Here is a 16,324-nt window from a genome sequence, read left to right as displayed (position 1 = left end):
ACTTAGGAAGCATTTCAAGATTTTAGGGGATTTTTCCTGAATAAATTGTCTTCTGTGAGACCTATATGTAATTTTTCCTCTCTTTTTTGTCCGTTAACTTTTTCAATTGAATAATAAAAAGCAAATATCAATTCAAATCTAAATTTCTATTCTCTCTCTTTCATATATGGATTTATCCTCTCTTTCAACTTTTTGAATCTCTTTCAACTAATAACAAATTTGACAAAGCTTCCTTTTGAGATAATACATCCAAAAAAATATGAATTTGCTATTAAATAAACCTTTCAAGATGATAATAACTACATTACCATTGTAATACAATACCAATATATGAAAATTCTTTCTTAGATATTTTTACAAACACCTTGTGTGCATGAATATTCAAACAAGTTTAACAAATTTCTTAGGATTCAAATCTATTACCCAATCAATGTACACAAGTTTAAAACTTTATAAATGCAATTCTAGATTTACCAACAATTTACACAGACCCACATTCCATTTACAGCACACATAGAATAACAAATTTCTTGATCTTACCCTATTCAGTAGAGCTATCGAAGAAGGAGGAATGCATAATGGACTGGGAGAGGGAGAGTGCAGAATGCACGCAGGTAACTGTAGCTTCAATAGCAAGCTCCTTTGTTTGGTAGAGTCATCGACTTGGAGAGGGAAGAACGCATGATGAACTGGGAGAGGGATAGGGCAGAACGCACGATGGACTGAAAGAGTGCAAGACTCGCAAAAAATGAAGAGGAAGAATGCATGACGGATTGGAGACGCAGCTCCTGCAAGCTTCGCAGTCCCAGCAAGCATTGTGGCCGTAAGGGGAGCAATGGGCGCTGGTCAGAAGAGGTGATGTGAAAAACAAAGACGAAAAGGGAGGGATGTTTTTGCGATGAGCTAATCAACTTAAGCTATCATGGAATTTTTTTAAAAAAAAATTTTAGCCCCTTCTCATTTGTTTTATTAATAACAAACGAGAAGGGGAAGTTCTCGTCTGTTTCACTAATGTTCTCGTCTGTTTCACTAATGATAGACGAGAACTCTTGTCTATTATTAGTAAAACAGACGAGAAGTTGGATGTACTCGTCTGTTTTACCCAACAAACAAGAACATCCAAGCTATTCTTGTTTGTTTTGACAAAACAAACAAAAATACTCACTTTTTCTCCTCTGTTTTCATAAACAAACATGAATGAGGGAAGTAAAAAGTATATTTTCTTGTAGCGCCTTCAGTGGCTTCCTCTGAATTTTTGCTAGTCATTTAGACTAAACGGCTTCCTTTCAATGAATGCATTTTTTGTGACCCTTTATTTTAAGCCTGCTGGCCTTTTTATTTCATTATTTGTTGCATAACTTAAGAGGATGACCACTAATTAATCAATGTTGTGCAGTATATATCTTTGCAGTATTAAAATTTATATCTTCATGACCATATATATACATGCTACTAGTTAGGTTTTAAGGAGGCAAAAATAAAAGAAAGAAAAGAATAATTAAAATAAAAAGAAAGAAAAAGAAGGGGGGAAAGAAAACAACTATTTGTTAGATAAGAAGCTCACTCACATCTTTACGCTCCAAGTTAGTATACATTAATCATATCCATCCATTCTATTTATTTTTGAGAAATTTATCGATCCCACACCATGTATATTACAACTCTCAAAGATTATATTTCTTGATTTTAAAATGTACATATATGTAATTGGTGGTAGAGAATTGGAATTACTGCAAGCTTATGGCAGAGTAATTAAACAAGTTAGCTAAATGAAAAATAACCCCTACACTAGTGAGTTAAGTGAATGAGTTTCTTTACACGTAATTAATGATTCAGATTAAATGCTTAGTTTTTAAGTTGTGCTTATTTGAATTTTCACAGTTTCATGGTTAATTCAGTTGTCTTCCTTTTTTCACTTATTTATATTTTCAAGATTTTTTTTTTTGTCTAATAACATAGAAGTTTAAGTGTGAGGAAAGTTCAGTTGGACATTTCAAGGAGCATAAAAGTGAAGTATTAGAGCTCTCTTGCCCTAGATTCATATGATTTACTTGTTATAAAACTTTCTGTAATTACATTCATTTTTGAGGATTTTATAATAATTTTTTTTTAAAAAAAGAAAAGAACAAAATTACATGATCGAGCAAGAATTGGGGTTCTCGTCGCTAAGGGCCGTGGTGTATTTGACATCAAATGAGCTGGCACGTGCGAGAGCGGAAGCTTCTGGATCCTGGAAGACGTTTCGCACGTATCCTGGCGGAGCCTTCTTATCATATGCCTCAGGTGCGTAGGGACAAGGAACGACGTCGTAGGGGACGTATGGCCAAAACTCAGCCTTCTTTCCGGTTCGATGCCTCACGCGCTCTAATACTTTGTTGGGGTCCACGTACCCAGTCACAGTGAGCTTGCTTTGCTTGGGGTCCACCTCTACTTCCGTCACCCCCTTCATTCCTTCCACTGACTTCTTCACTCTTCTCTCGCACCCTTTACAGTCCATCTTCACTTTTATCTCCACCGCCTGATTATTAATTAGTTGATCAATGAACCTTATGCATAATATATAACAAAATATATATAACTATATAAATAATTTATTCCCTAATTTTGATGGTATATTTTAATACTCCATTTGATTCTGAGGCTTGCTTTGAATTGAGGGGGAAATAACAAAAGAAATAGAGGGGGAGAAAATACTAAAAAAACAAAATCTTAGAAGATAGTAAAATTTTTACTATTTTTTTGGGATTTTTTTCTTACTTATATTCTTTTTTCCGCTATTTTTCCTCTTATCCAAATTAAAGGTAATGTAAGAGTTGCTAGATGATTTTTTTTTTTTAATCTTGAATTTAAAACTTCAGCATAAAATGCATATATTAAATGAGTTTTTATCGAAGAAGTATTTTCTCCTGTAAATAATTACAACAGATACTTTAAGCAACTAACATACATTTTAGCAAATAAGTAATTTAACTGTTTTTTAATACCTTTAAAATTGAGTTCATTGAAAGATATAAATTTTATATTTTCTCACAATTATTAGCCTAATTTCATTTGCTAAAAGTTCATTTAATCATTTTGAATTTATAAAACTGAGTCTTCTTGCGTAACATAAGCATGCTCGAGGGCATGTGGTTTTTATGATTAAAAAGATTATTAAGATTTAAAAACTATAAAAAAAATTAAAGATTTATTAAATCAATGCTGCCCAACTTGATAATACTACCCCTCTACCCCTACTCCAGCATTCCTTAATACAAAATTTAATTTACACTACAAAATAAATTTTATATAAAAAAAAGGTAATTAATACTTATTTATAATAATAACATGCGTAGACAAACCGATTTCACAATACCTGAAGTTGCTTGCGTTTCTTGAACTTGTTCTTATGGTGCCTGTGACAAGCAGCGCAAAAGTCGGAAATGGCATCCAAAGCTCCCATTTCTAAACTGATCGGAGACCCTCAAACAGCTAAACGACGGTCGTTGGAAATCAAAATCATCAAAGCGCATCGATCTGGTGAAACGACCGAATAAAGTGGAGAGCGTCGTCGTCGATTGCAGACGCGATTGCAGCCAGACGGGCGTTCGAAATAGAAAACTTGAGACCATTGGGGAGTTAAAGGTACACTCTTATTGGTAATATATAAAGAAGATTAATTAAAGGTTTGATTGGCTAGCTAGAAGATTCTACCATCTTGTGGAGGTGTGTATAGCAAGGGGACGACACAGTGAAAGTATCGAGTCTTCTGCCCTTTTGGAAAGCGCATATTTCATATCAGGGTGAAAAAGTGAAAAAAAATAAATAAATAAAAATACTATGGGCTTGTTTGTTTTTGTTCTTTATTTTCTTGTTCTCAAAACAATTTTATAAAATTGTTTATTAGAACAAGTTTTGAAAACCACACTTGACTGTGATAGTTGTCGTTTGTAATAATAAATGGTGGATAGTAGGTGAGAAAAAAAATTTTTTTAAAACTTTTCAAAACAAAAAATAAAAAACACAAAAACAAAAAAACATATTAAAGTTGTTTTGGTTTTTTGGTTTTTAAAAACATATTACTGTTTTTTGTTTTTTAAAACAATCAACTAAAAGCAACTTACCAAACAAGTTTTTTTGTTTTTCTATTTTTAAAAACAAAAAATTGTTTTCAAAACAAGAAACCAAACAAACCCTTAAATAATCCAAAAAAGTGTGTGTATATGTGTGTGTGAGAGACTACAAAAATGGTCCAAATTTTTGGATTTGTCATTACTCAATTTGTATGATCCTTGTTGTCCCAACCAAAAAAAAAAAAAAAGCCTTATAGAATAAGGGGGTGTTTATAAGCACTTAAAAGTGTTTCTCAGAAGCATTTTTCTGTAAAACGAGACAAATTCCTCCTCATATATCTCGTATACCGTAAAAACACTTTTAAAACTATAATTTGGTTTCTATCTAAACACCCCTAAATATGAAAGTTTTCTCGCAACACCTCGCTGTCTTCTTCTCTCCCTTCCCCGTCCTTCGCCCTCCATGAAGCGGACCCACAGTCATGCCATCTTAACAAGAGTATTTTGGTTATGGTATATTAATTTATGTTGAATTATTTATATAAAAATATATTTACAGAATGTCAATCATTCCAAATGGACTTATTGCAATCACTTTTGCATTACATTCCATTCCTAATTATTAAGTTGATTTACATTTCTATCGATTCCACAAAACAAATAGGCCATAGATAAGTCATTGCAACCAGCTTTTGGCGTAGTGCAATAGTTAAAATATTAAAGCCTAATGTATAAATAGTAAGTATATATAGTTTTATTTTTAAATGTAGGGTTAAGATTCAAATAGAAGTTTTTGCACAAGAACTGTGGGTATTCGAAACATTTTTTAAATTTAATGTTGTTTTGAAAGCGTCAAAATAAGGACTACGTAGCCTTACTCTAACAGTAGTCATTGATTGTATCTATCACACATTTTTAACGGCCTTTCATATGCCTTTTTTTTTATTTGATATTTAACTTGGACCGCATTATTCTTTTATTTTTTAAACTCTTTTGTGATAATTAATTTTTCTTTTCAATTTTTATTTTATTTTATTAATGTAATCATTCAAATCCTCATAAAATTATTCTTGTACTTTATTTATTGTTTTATCTATTTAGTACAAATTATCTTTTATTAGTCTCTTGAGTAATTAATCATACTTTAAATAAGTCATGGCTGCTCATTTTCAAGATCTCATAGAATAGTGACTTTTCTTACTTAGCTTTTCTAGCTTCCCTTAGGGGATGTCGTTTTGTCTTTAATGATCTGTTTGGCAAGAGGAAAAATGAAGTGTAAGGGAGACAAATCTTAATGAGTTTAATTTAAAGAAAGTGAGATTATAAAATTGGGTGAAGGTGCAAAACTATTTCAAGAACTTTTATTTAAAGTGTGCTCACTGCTATAAGCTTTTCGGAGGCGTAAAAATATTCATGAACTTGTAAAATAAGAACAAACTTATAAAATAAGAAAAAAAAATGACACATAAGTTAAATTTGTCTAACTATTGTTACTTTTTGTGTTGGGGATCACACTAATGTTGTCAAAATACAAAATGCTTCTAACTTAAAAAAATAATAATAATAACAACAACATAGGATAATGATGAAAAGAATTTTAATTATACTCCGCCAAACACTATATACTTTTTGAAAGATACAAAAGTACACATAAACATGAAAATAAAAAATTAATTCTCAATTTTGGCCAAAAAAACATTATTAAATTTTATGGTACTATTATAATAAAATTAATAATTTTAGGGTGAATAGATACATTTAGTCTTCTAATTTTATTACATCGAGATTTGATTAAGTTCTTTAAATTTACTAAGTATATTCTTAGTCCCATAATGTTAATACCATTAATTTCATTTAAAAATCATATGACCTAAACAGCTTATAATGACAAATTCTAAAATAAAAAAAATAACAACTTCTGGGATTTATTTTGTAATTATTTTTTTAGGATCATATTGTAATTCTCTCAAATTTTATGGGTATTTTTACACATTTACCTTTTTCAAGTTAGGATTACTTTTTTACTTTTAAGGTCCAGTTGTAAAAAGCAAAGGATGTTAGGCAAATTTAAAGGATGTGTTATTTTTATTCTGATTTTACAAGTTCATGAGTATTTTTACACCTCTAAAAAGTTTATAGTGATTAACACATTTTAGATAAAAGTTTATGTATATTTTTACATCTTTACCCTATAAAATTTTAATAAAAACAAAATATGAAATAAAAGAGTAAAAAAATGAATTAAAAAGTTTATTTAGGAACACATTAAGACATACTAGCCTCCGACTCAAACATTGATTCCCCACCTTTTAAGTATTGCTGGCCCCGCTCCTATTGGCGGGGAAGCGGGAGTGCGCAATAATTACATATGCCCAATGTGTGTGTGTGTGAACCTAAAGAGAACCGGAGAACTTAAGGCTTGGGTCCAAACTTAAGTTGGCGGAACGAACAATATATATAACTTCTTATTTTGTTAGATGGGTGAAGAGATTTTAATGAAGATTAATTTAGAAATAAATAAATAAACCTATAAATGTTGAATAAAAAATATAAAATAAAATAATATTAGAAAATATATAAAATAAAAGAATAAAAATTAATTAAAAGTTTCCAATTTTTTTAAAAAAATTTCAAATCAAACTCATTAAAATCTTTATCTCTGCCCCTTCAATCGAATACATTAGTGTCCCAAGGAGAAGAATTAAATGTACGTGTGGGAGCAAGCATGCTTCTGCACTACAACATGTGATGATAATAACAACAAATCCTCACTCCATTCTTGACTTTAGAAGTTTTTGGAGAATTACAATCAAATCTCATGATAGAAAAAAAATTACAAGACAAATCTCAGAAGTTGTTATTCTCCACTGTAGGACTTGTCATTACAGCTGTTCATGTTATTACTGGGACCTTTTAGTAATTATTTCTTTTCTGTAGGACTTGATTGTAACCCTCCCTTTCATCTTTGTATTTACAAATCAATTTATAAAATTTAGACATGAAGCCCTGCATTAGGTGGTTTTCCCTTCAGTCTCTGGTTCAAAAAAAAAATTTATACATGAAGCAATTAATATTGTCTTTTTAATATTTTTCTTGGCATGAATATTATTAATTATTTATAGTGAAATATGAATTGGAAGAGATAAGCAAGACTAGGTTAAATCTCATTATATATAATTATAAATATTATTTTCTTAAATTAAGTAATTTTAAGAACATCAATTAATTTTAACTAATTATACATCTGAGTCTATGTGAATTAATTAAATATTACTTATAATTAAGAATGAAGGGAATATAAGATTGACCCCAATTCAAGTAAGTATGATCACTATAGAAATCAATAGCTTGTTGATTATGATACAGTCTTCAGTCGTACTTCCTTTGTCCATAAATATAAATCCTAATTTTTATCGTCCTTTTTGTCATTAAGTAAATCATCATAATATAGAATATTCCTAAGTAGAATTAATACTTGTCCTCAAAAACAAAAAAACCTTACATATGTTTGGGTATTATTAATACTTGTTTCCAAAAAATATATCGTGATTTTAATTATAAATAGAGGGGGGAAACAAAATAGAAAAACCAATTTTTATTATATAGAGCAAAACTTAGGTCAAGTTGTCGGCATTTATTAATTAGGTCAAATATCCTAATTATACTGGTTATTTTTGTGTTAGTTGTTAAAATGGGTATGTGTACCTGTAAATTAACCTAAAAATATTTATAAATTTTTATATAAGCTCTTATATTGTTAATTAGAATTTGTACATTTTCATATGCACACTTGTTATTTTGTTATTATTAGTTATTAAAATTCGTAAATGCATTTATAAATTCACCTATAAAATATGAATACTTGTCATTTAGTTAGTTAGTCGTTAAAATACGTCTATGTACACTTATCAATAAATTTGATTTAATGAATATAAGGAGTTTCACCTCAATTTTGTCATAATATAACAGACTCTAGGTAGCTCCTTAATATGGGTTGCGTTTGGTTCAAACACCACCAGTGCAAATATTGCCTAGCATCCAAAGGGTCAAGCACATGCAAATTGTTATCATTCGACCTATTTTCTCATACTTGTGTCTCATTTAGTTACGCGTTGCTGTCAATCAATTTGCAAGCAATGACAAACATGTTGATGGCACACCAAAAGACAATTATGGACGGAAAAACACATTTGTTTAGAGTCAGTAATAACCCCAGTAAAAAGGGTATAATGTAGGGAAAATTCTAAATAAAGAAGCTTGAAATTATGATATTCCAATTTAAGCATCTAACATTTCAAAATTACAGAAAAAGAAGTAAACCGAAATTGAAATTTTGAAATTCAGAAAAAATTACAAAAATGCCCTTTGATTTTTATTTTTAAAATAAGTTTAGAGCTCCTCATCGGAGCCTGACCAGCGGCCAGCTATAACAGCCAGGTTTTTAACCAAGAATTTGGGGGTAGTTAATCTTGATTGTAATATGATCTTGATATGTGTTAATGGTCATTTGAGGTTAACAGAGTAAAAGAGCGTTAGCTAAAGGTTGTTTTGAGACAGTTTTGTAGGGCTTTCTATGTATTTCACCACTGCCAATGACACATAAGAGGGGCAAAAGATGCTCTCTGTATTATTCGCCACAGCTTCATAGCAAACAACATAGAGAGGAGACCTGATCGCTTCTGTGAAGTTCACCGTGACAAACGCCCCTGAATTTCAAAATTTTTAGTTCCTCTGCGTAGTTCACCGTCGTGAAAGGTGAGGTTTGCTATAACGAGCACACAAAAATGCTAATAAAAACCAATGTTAGAAACACAAAAAAAAAAACAAAAGGAGAAGGGAGGAGAAGCGAAAAAGCTCTGCTAGGATTTGTGGTTTTTAGTCTTGGGGAGTATTTTTGAGCTTCCAAACCTTCAAATAAGTGATTCTAACTTGTTTTTCACCTTTTTCTCTTGGATTTTCTCAGATTTGGAAGTTGAAATTTTTAGGGTTCTTGAGGATTTCTAAACTTCTGAGTTTATGACCGAATCTTTTAGGTTCATTGGAGTTACTTGGGTTAGATAACAATTTTAATTGGTTTAGTTTTATTGGATTTTGATTCATGAGGGATTTGGAGGTTAGGGTTTGATTTTGAAAGTGGAATTTTGTTAAGATTTGGTAATGAGGTGATTAAAATGGAAATCATCTTTTCATATCTAATGCATGAGGGATCGGTAACTAGAAAGTGCAAGGTTGGGGGTGATTAGAAAGCTCCTCTTATCTTTGAGTCAAGTCTTTTGGCACTTGATTTGTGCTCCAAAACTTGCGGATTTCATCCACTATGATTATGATTGGTATAGGACATGTGGGGTGTTTTATTGATTGGGTTTTGTTAATTGAGCATAGATAAGAGTTTTAATTAGTTTACATTATTGACATGATCATTTTTCAATATCGGGTATATTGGAGGTGGAAATTCTAAATGTGTGTGACTTGAGGATCGTTTGAATAATTGTTGTTGAGGTTGATTAAGGAATATAATGAGTTATTTAGGTGGAGGAATTAATGACTACAATACTGGATTGAGAATTTTGACTATGGGTTGGGAAGTTTGATTGTAGGATTTGTGGTGGGTTATGAGACTTGAGGTCTTTGATTTTTGTATTTAATTGTTACTTGTGTTTGACTATAATCTACATGGTAATATAAATTAGCATATGTCCTGGCTCGTAAAGGGGTGCCTTGTGTTCAAGCCAAGAGTGAAGCTTGGAATTGAGGTAACTGGCATTACTTTGCTTTATACACTCACTGCGGATTGTAAGGCTTTCTAAACCCTTTCAAATTATATAGACTTACGATTAAGGCGTTTATGAAGGAAAAGTATGTAGTTTGATAGTTTATCAATTTTGGTGAAGTAAGAAGTATTTTTTATATTATTGTATGTTTGTGTTGGTGGTTTTTTCTTGTGGTGTTTGTATTAGTGAATGTTTCAAAGTATGCCCTTTATTACAATATCGATTGTATTCCTAAGTCTGTTATGTTGTATTGATGCATATGGTTCATATGTAGAGGTTGAGACTGAATGTTAAAGATAACTACTTTTAAAGCTTGTGCAGCATGCTAACACTATGATCAAGTGTTTGGTCTCTTGTCAGGCCTTTGTAGTTCTACCTTTTTCTCAACCCGAAATTGGTACAAAACGCTTGGGTAGACACCTCTTGCATTATAATCTATTCTTGGACGATGTAGGTGCAGGAGGGGGCTTGTTGTCCTAAAGTAGGTGTAGTGACCTTTGGCAGAGTTACTCCACATGACAAGTCTGGGTCCACGTCAAAGGGATATAAGGAGGAGTGCGATGGATGGGAGGACATATATTTTTATGATGATTGTTGCATCTAAGATTGTATGTTTATAAATTAAATTGTTGTTTTATAGGGTATTATTTTACCTACTTATCATCTTATTTGTATATGTTGTGAAGTGATCTTTGAAAACTAGGACTTTATGTCTCATCCTATTAATCTTGCTATTGTAAGGAGCACCTTCCGATTGGGGTCGTCTTGAAGGAAAGCAGCTAGAGGCTTAGGTATGCATAGTCTAGTAGGCCTCTTATGGCTTACGTTTGGAATGATTATGGATTTTACTATGCTAGGATCCATGTTTTATATTTGCATATCTAATTATCCTCTTCATACTTTTGGATTCATGTATTTGATGGATATTTAATTAATGGCCGGAGGCCATAGGATTTCTTATGTATGAACTTTATGGATCCACATTTATCACCTTTTAGGAAAAAATTTTATCTTCTTGATAGTTGTTATGATTTTGAGACTGTTTGAGTTGAAGCAAGAGTAAAACTTGTGGGCTAGGCTTAATTAGTCCCTACTGTTCATGTGCCCTAGGTCTTGTGGTTATTTGTATGGGTGATGGTTTGCCAGGTGATACTTGTGCCCTAATTTGTGGGGACTTTTGAATAAGTCAAATTCTTTATAATTATGGTAGTGTTTAATACTCTAGTCTAATTTTTTTTCTACCAAGGCTAACCCCTTAAACTATTTCAAAAATTTTGGTGTTAAGGAAAGGTTTTATTTCACTGGGAGGAAAGTGAGGTTAGCGGGATTTGAACTCCCAAACTGATGGTTCTCAAAATTAAAGGTAACCACTGAGCTAAGAAGCTTTACTATATGTATGCATATATATATATATATATATATATATAAATTAACTATTTTACTTTGGCTCCAACACATGGTAGCAGTTTATATGAGAATAACAAGCATTGATTATGAAATGACAAGTTTGAATTTGGGATTGACAACACATTTTTTTCTAATGCATAACATGTGAAATAACATATAAGTCAATTAAAATGACAATAACTCATATGGGAATAACATGTCCTAAGTGTGAAATAACAAGTTTGAATTTGAGATTAACAACACATTTTTTTCTTCACATATAATGTCAAATAACATGTGAACCAATTAATGAAAACAATTCATCTAAGAATAACATGTCCTGATTGTAAAACGACAACTCTGGATTTGGAATGAACTTATAAATATTTTTCAATCCATACATCTATATAACTCATTATAAGTTAAAATACTATTTCACATGCTTCATTTGTTTTCATTGTTTTTGCCCCTCTTTCATCTTTTTTTTTTTTCTGGGTTACATTGTTTTGCATGCTATTTATCTATATCTATATACAGATTAAGGGACTCAAGGCCCTTGTCAAAATTATATACACATCCTGATTCAAAAAATTAAAAAAGAATCCATAATAACAATCTACTTTATTTTTCTATGGCATATTAATATACTTTTACTATAAAAAAAATTAGTTTTAGACAAAGAATATTGTTGACTTCTAAAAACATGTTAACATATACCTCTATTGAGTTTTATTAAAATTATATATACATTCATAGGACTTAAGTCCCAAGACATGATGTAAGCACGTAAAACAATACAACAGTAACAAAGCCTTATCCCACTAGGTAGGGTCGGTTATATGGATCGCACGATGCCATTGAACTCTATCCAAAGCCAAATCCAAAGCATGTAAAACAATATAGCCTAAAAAAAGAAAAGATGAAAAGGACACAAAAACAATGAAGATGAGTGAAGCATGTGAAAAAAATATTTTAATTTATGATAAGTTACATGAACATATAAATTAAAAAGTATTTATAAACTGATTCACATGATATGCATCAGGAAAAAATATGGTGTTAATCCCAAATCTAGACTTGTCATTTTACAATCAGTACTTGTTATTCTCAGATGAATATTTGTTACAAGTTGAAACCAAAGTAAAAGAATTAACTTATATGTTTTTTTGCATTATAATATTAATAAAGCTTCTTAGCTTAGTTGTCACTCTTAGGGTGTGTTTGGTTGGAGGGGAGGGTAGGGGAGGGGAGGGAAAATGAGCCCCTCCCCTCATTTGGTTAAAAATTTTGGAGGGAAGGGAAGCCAAAATGTCCCCTCCCCTCCCCTCATTTTACCTCCCCTCCAAATTGGGAGTTTTTAGAGGGGAGCTAAATTTTTGGACCATTATACGCTTGTAGTTTTTTTAATATTCCACTACTACCTATAAATATATTATTATAATATTTATTTCAAATGAAAAATATATTATCCTAAGTAAAAAAAATTAAAAAATATAAATTATTATAATTATAAAATATATTATAAAAAATTATAAAATTATAAAATTAATTTTTTTATAAATATATTATTTATTAAATATATTTTAAAGCTGAAAAAAAGGATAGCCTAAAGAGAATAAAATTTCATTTTTCTTAGAGCATAAAATTTGTTAATTTGGTTATTTTAAATATATTATTATATTAATTAGAATAAAAACTTACTGTACCAATTTTTTAGTGCGCATGTTAACATGATAAGACTGAATTTTCATTAAATTATATCATTTAAATGAAGATGTAAATTAATTTATATAATATATCAATAAAAAATATAAACTAATATGTAAGGATAAAATGGTAAATTGATTATTACTATCCCTCCCCTCCCCTTCTTGAACCAAATAAAAGATCATTAAATGTCATCCCTCTCTTCCTTTTTAATCAAACCAAACAAGGTAAGGATAAAACCTCCCCTCCCCCATCCTTCCCTACCCTCCCCTCAAACCAAACAGGCTCTTAATTCTGGGAATCTACAAGTTGGGGATCAAATCCCACCAACCTCACTTTACTCCCCCCCCCCCAAAAAAGAAACAACAAACCTCCAACAAAAAAAGTAGTCCCCATAGGTAGCCACCTCACCAACAGCCAGTGCTCGAGCTCTAGCAGCAGCGGGAGGGTATTGCCAGCCGACAATGAGGCTCCAGTAAGGGGCTTTGAGCTTTAAAAAGGAAACATTTTTTAATTTTTCTTGAATTAATTTGGTTTACTTTACTTTCTATCATTTTAAAGTGTTACGTACCTAAATTGGAATATCATAATTTCAGGCTTCTTTATTGGGAATTTTTCCTATAATATATAAGGTTAAGAGGCAAATTTGGTTTGGAAGTTTTCACTTATAAGCATTGGACACCTGTTAGTTTTTTTTAGATACAAATTAGCTATGAAAATTTAAAATCATTGAAATATTGGCCCCGCTGTTAAAAAGCTAACGTTGACTGTTAAAATAGTGATGTTTTGACTCTTAACATTTTAACGGCAGGAGTTTATATTGTTATGATTTTAAACTCTGGGGACAAATTTGCATCCAAAACAACTTTCGAGTGCCTAGCGCTCCTGAGTAAAATCTTTCTGAACAAATTTGCATTTGAATTCTAACATATATGCATATGTATATGTATATGTATTCTTAGGAGATTTTGAATCTACACCACTAAAGGTGCACGTATTTACTTCAATACTTGGAATGGGCTAAAAATAAAAAGAAAAATGTTCATAAAAGTTTTTTTCAAATCAAACATGTGCCGAAAGTGTGGGCAACACAATGAAATATGAAACATTTTTTAATAGAATATGTATGCGTGTGTGTAACATACATACGGATGAGTATGTACCGAAAGTAATTTTGCTCAAAATGTATTGGCTGTTCTATAACACACATGAGATCCTGCAAATATATATACACACACACACACACATATATTTATATATAATAATTAATACAAACAGTGAATAAGAGTCCATATTGTCCTATAAATAGCTTGCACCAGGATGAGAAAGCACAGACACCCAAATTGGAAAACGTCCATTGCCTAATTTCGAGGGATTACATCGAAGTGTGGGCAAGCATTAGAGAAACATAATGAGGTCTCAGTTTCATTAAAATCTTCTTCTTCATCTTCAATTTCCTTCTGTGATCGTCATTCTCTGGTATTGTGCCGTACTCATCATCCTTCAACAAAGAATTTCTTCTTCTTCTGCTGTTGAGTCTATCACACAGCGAAACAATCCCAGCAGTTATTGTGCTTGGAGACGCCATTGTTGATCCTGGAAACAATAACTACATCACCACTTTGGTCAAGTGCAATTTTTTACCTTATGGTAAAGATTTTCGTACCGGCGATCTTCCTACAGGAAGGTTTAGCAATGGTTTGGTGCCCTCGGATATCATAGGTACGTAAAAACAATTGGTATGCTTTGGTCTTAAATGTAAGAGTTTGTAAAGAAATTTATTTTTATTCTAAATATAACATCATAACCAATTTTGTCTAACTCTTTGAATTTAGTGAGAAAATATCCTCATGTTTTGTTAAGTACCATTTTTGGCTAAAATGGTGTCTAACAAATCCAATTGATTTTGCCATATTTACAAAGTCACCATTGAAAGACAGCCAAGTCATTGCCATAACGACTGTTGGTGAAATTTATCAGCAGTGACAAAAAGAGTCATCACTGAAAAATATAGTTTCAGCAGCGACACAGAAGTCACCAATGAAAGTGTCACTGGAAAAAATAAGACCACCATCAACTGCCATCACATCGTCCCAAGCTGGCCATCGACCACTACCACGTCACTGCTGGTAGCCTGCCAGGTTGTCACCACGTCACTCACAACGTCGCCTATCCACATGTCCACACCTCGATGCACCACATGACCAACTAATATTATCACCATAAATATGGTGTTTTTATAATTCGAACTCTTGACCTCCTCCTTGCGTGTTCCTTTTCTTGCCATTTTGTAACATACAAAAAAAAAAATATTAAAAAAAAATATATTTTAAAAAAAAATATTTATTAAATTAAATTAAATAATATTTTATTATTATTAAATTTATTAAAAAAAAAAAGAAAAACAGCTTTCGGTGGAATGGAAAGCTGGGAACATTTGACAAAAGGAAGAAATTGGGGGGGAGTAGCATTTAATGAAAGATGGAAAAAAAGGAATAGGGTAGTTGGATGGTGAAGGGAAAATAGGATAAAAGAGGGGGAGAGGAGACGGAGGAGGAGGAAGAGAGTGAAGAAAGAGAGAAGAGAGTGAGAAGCTGAGAGGAAAATAGAGAGAGAGCTAAATTGCAGAGTACCTGACGGTTTTGGAGATCATTTAGGTACACAAAACTACTTCTTGTTATCATATTTTCTTTATGAATATTTCCTATATATTTATATCTTTATATTATTAGTTTCATTATCATGTTTAGAGAAAATTTTACCGTTTGAGTATAGAGTAAATATGGAGTTTTGACAATATATGACCGTAGTAGAAATTTAAAGATCCATTATTAAGGAATTTTAATCGGTTTATTTTTGTTTAATGATTATTTGAGAATTTTAAACTAAGATTTTAGTTGAAAAGTTTGTTATTTAGACTTGTAATATGTTTTTACCGATTAAATTTGAGTTAAATAATTTATTTGAGTTATTTAATATATATTGATGTTTTAATCGGCTTAAATATTGAATAAGTTAAATATATATTTTTGAAATAATTTTTGAATGCTTGAAAAATTATAAATTGAGAATTTTGTGAAATTAAATAAAGCTACAGTTTGTTTATAATTAAAAAATATATATATACTTTGTTAAATTTAAATAGCCTTATATGTAAATTATTTTTTCAAAATAATATCTATTATAAATGTCTAGATTTGGGAGAGTTAATATATTTATGTATTTTGGTTTAGAGGGTAGTCTTAGAATTTTAGAGTAGCTTTGAAGTAGTTCTGAGTTATATTAATAAATATTATGTGCAATTTTGTAGACTTGAGAATTTTGGAGTAAATTTGTGTGAATATTTGTAAGCTAAAGATACCAGGTAAGGTAACTCTGAAAATTCTTTCTTGTACATGTGAATTGTGT

General features: G+C 31.1%; 1 protein-coding gene across 1 annotated transcript; it reads right to left on the bottom strand.

Annotated features, from left to right (window-relative positions):
- Positions 1-2,131: 2,131 nt before the first annotated feature.
- On the bottom strand, positions 2,132-3,442 carry LOC114752553 (heavy metal-associated isoprenylated plant protein 27-like). Its single transcript, XM_028941292.1, has 2 exons — positions 3,356-3,442; positions 2,132-2,518 (listed from the first exon to the last, which is right to left on the bottom strand). Exons 1-2 carry the CDS (start codon positions 3,440-3,442, stop codon positions 2,132-2,134), a joined length of 474 nt encoding a protein of 157 aa, XP_028797125.1.
- Between the last annotated feature and the right edge of the window lie 12,882 nt (positions 3,443-16,324).

Source organism: Neltuma alba, unplaced genomic scaffold, assembly GCF_004799145.2.
Source record: "Neltuma alba isolate B1F8T4 unplaced genomic scaffold, ASM479914v2 tig00007437_pilon, whole genome shotgun sequence".
Lineage (NCBI taxonomy): Eukaryota > Viridiplantae > Streptophyta > Magnoliopsida > Fabales > Fabaceae > Neltuma > Neltuma alba.
This window is presented reverse-complemented; position numbering and strand designations above follow the sequence as displayed.

Coding starts and splice junctions, on each gene's coding strand:
- LOC114752553 (XM_028941292.1), bottom strand. CDS start 3,442: ATGGGAGCTTTGGATGCCATTTCCGACTTTTGCGCTGCTTGTCACAGG. Junction 2,519..3,355: donor AGAAACGCAAGCAACTTCAG/GTATTGTGAAAT, acceptor ATTAATAATCAG/GCGGTGGAGATAAAAGTGAA.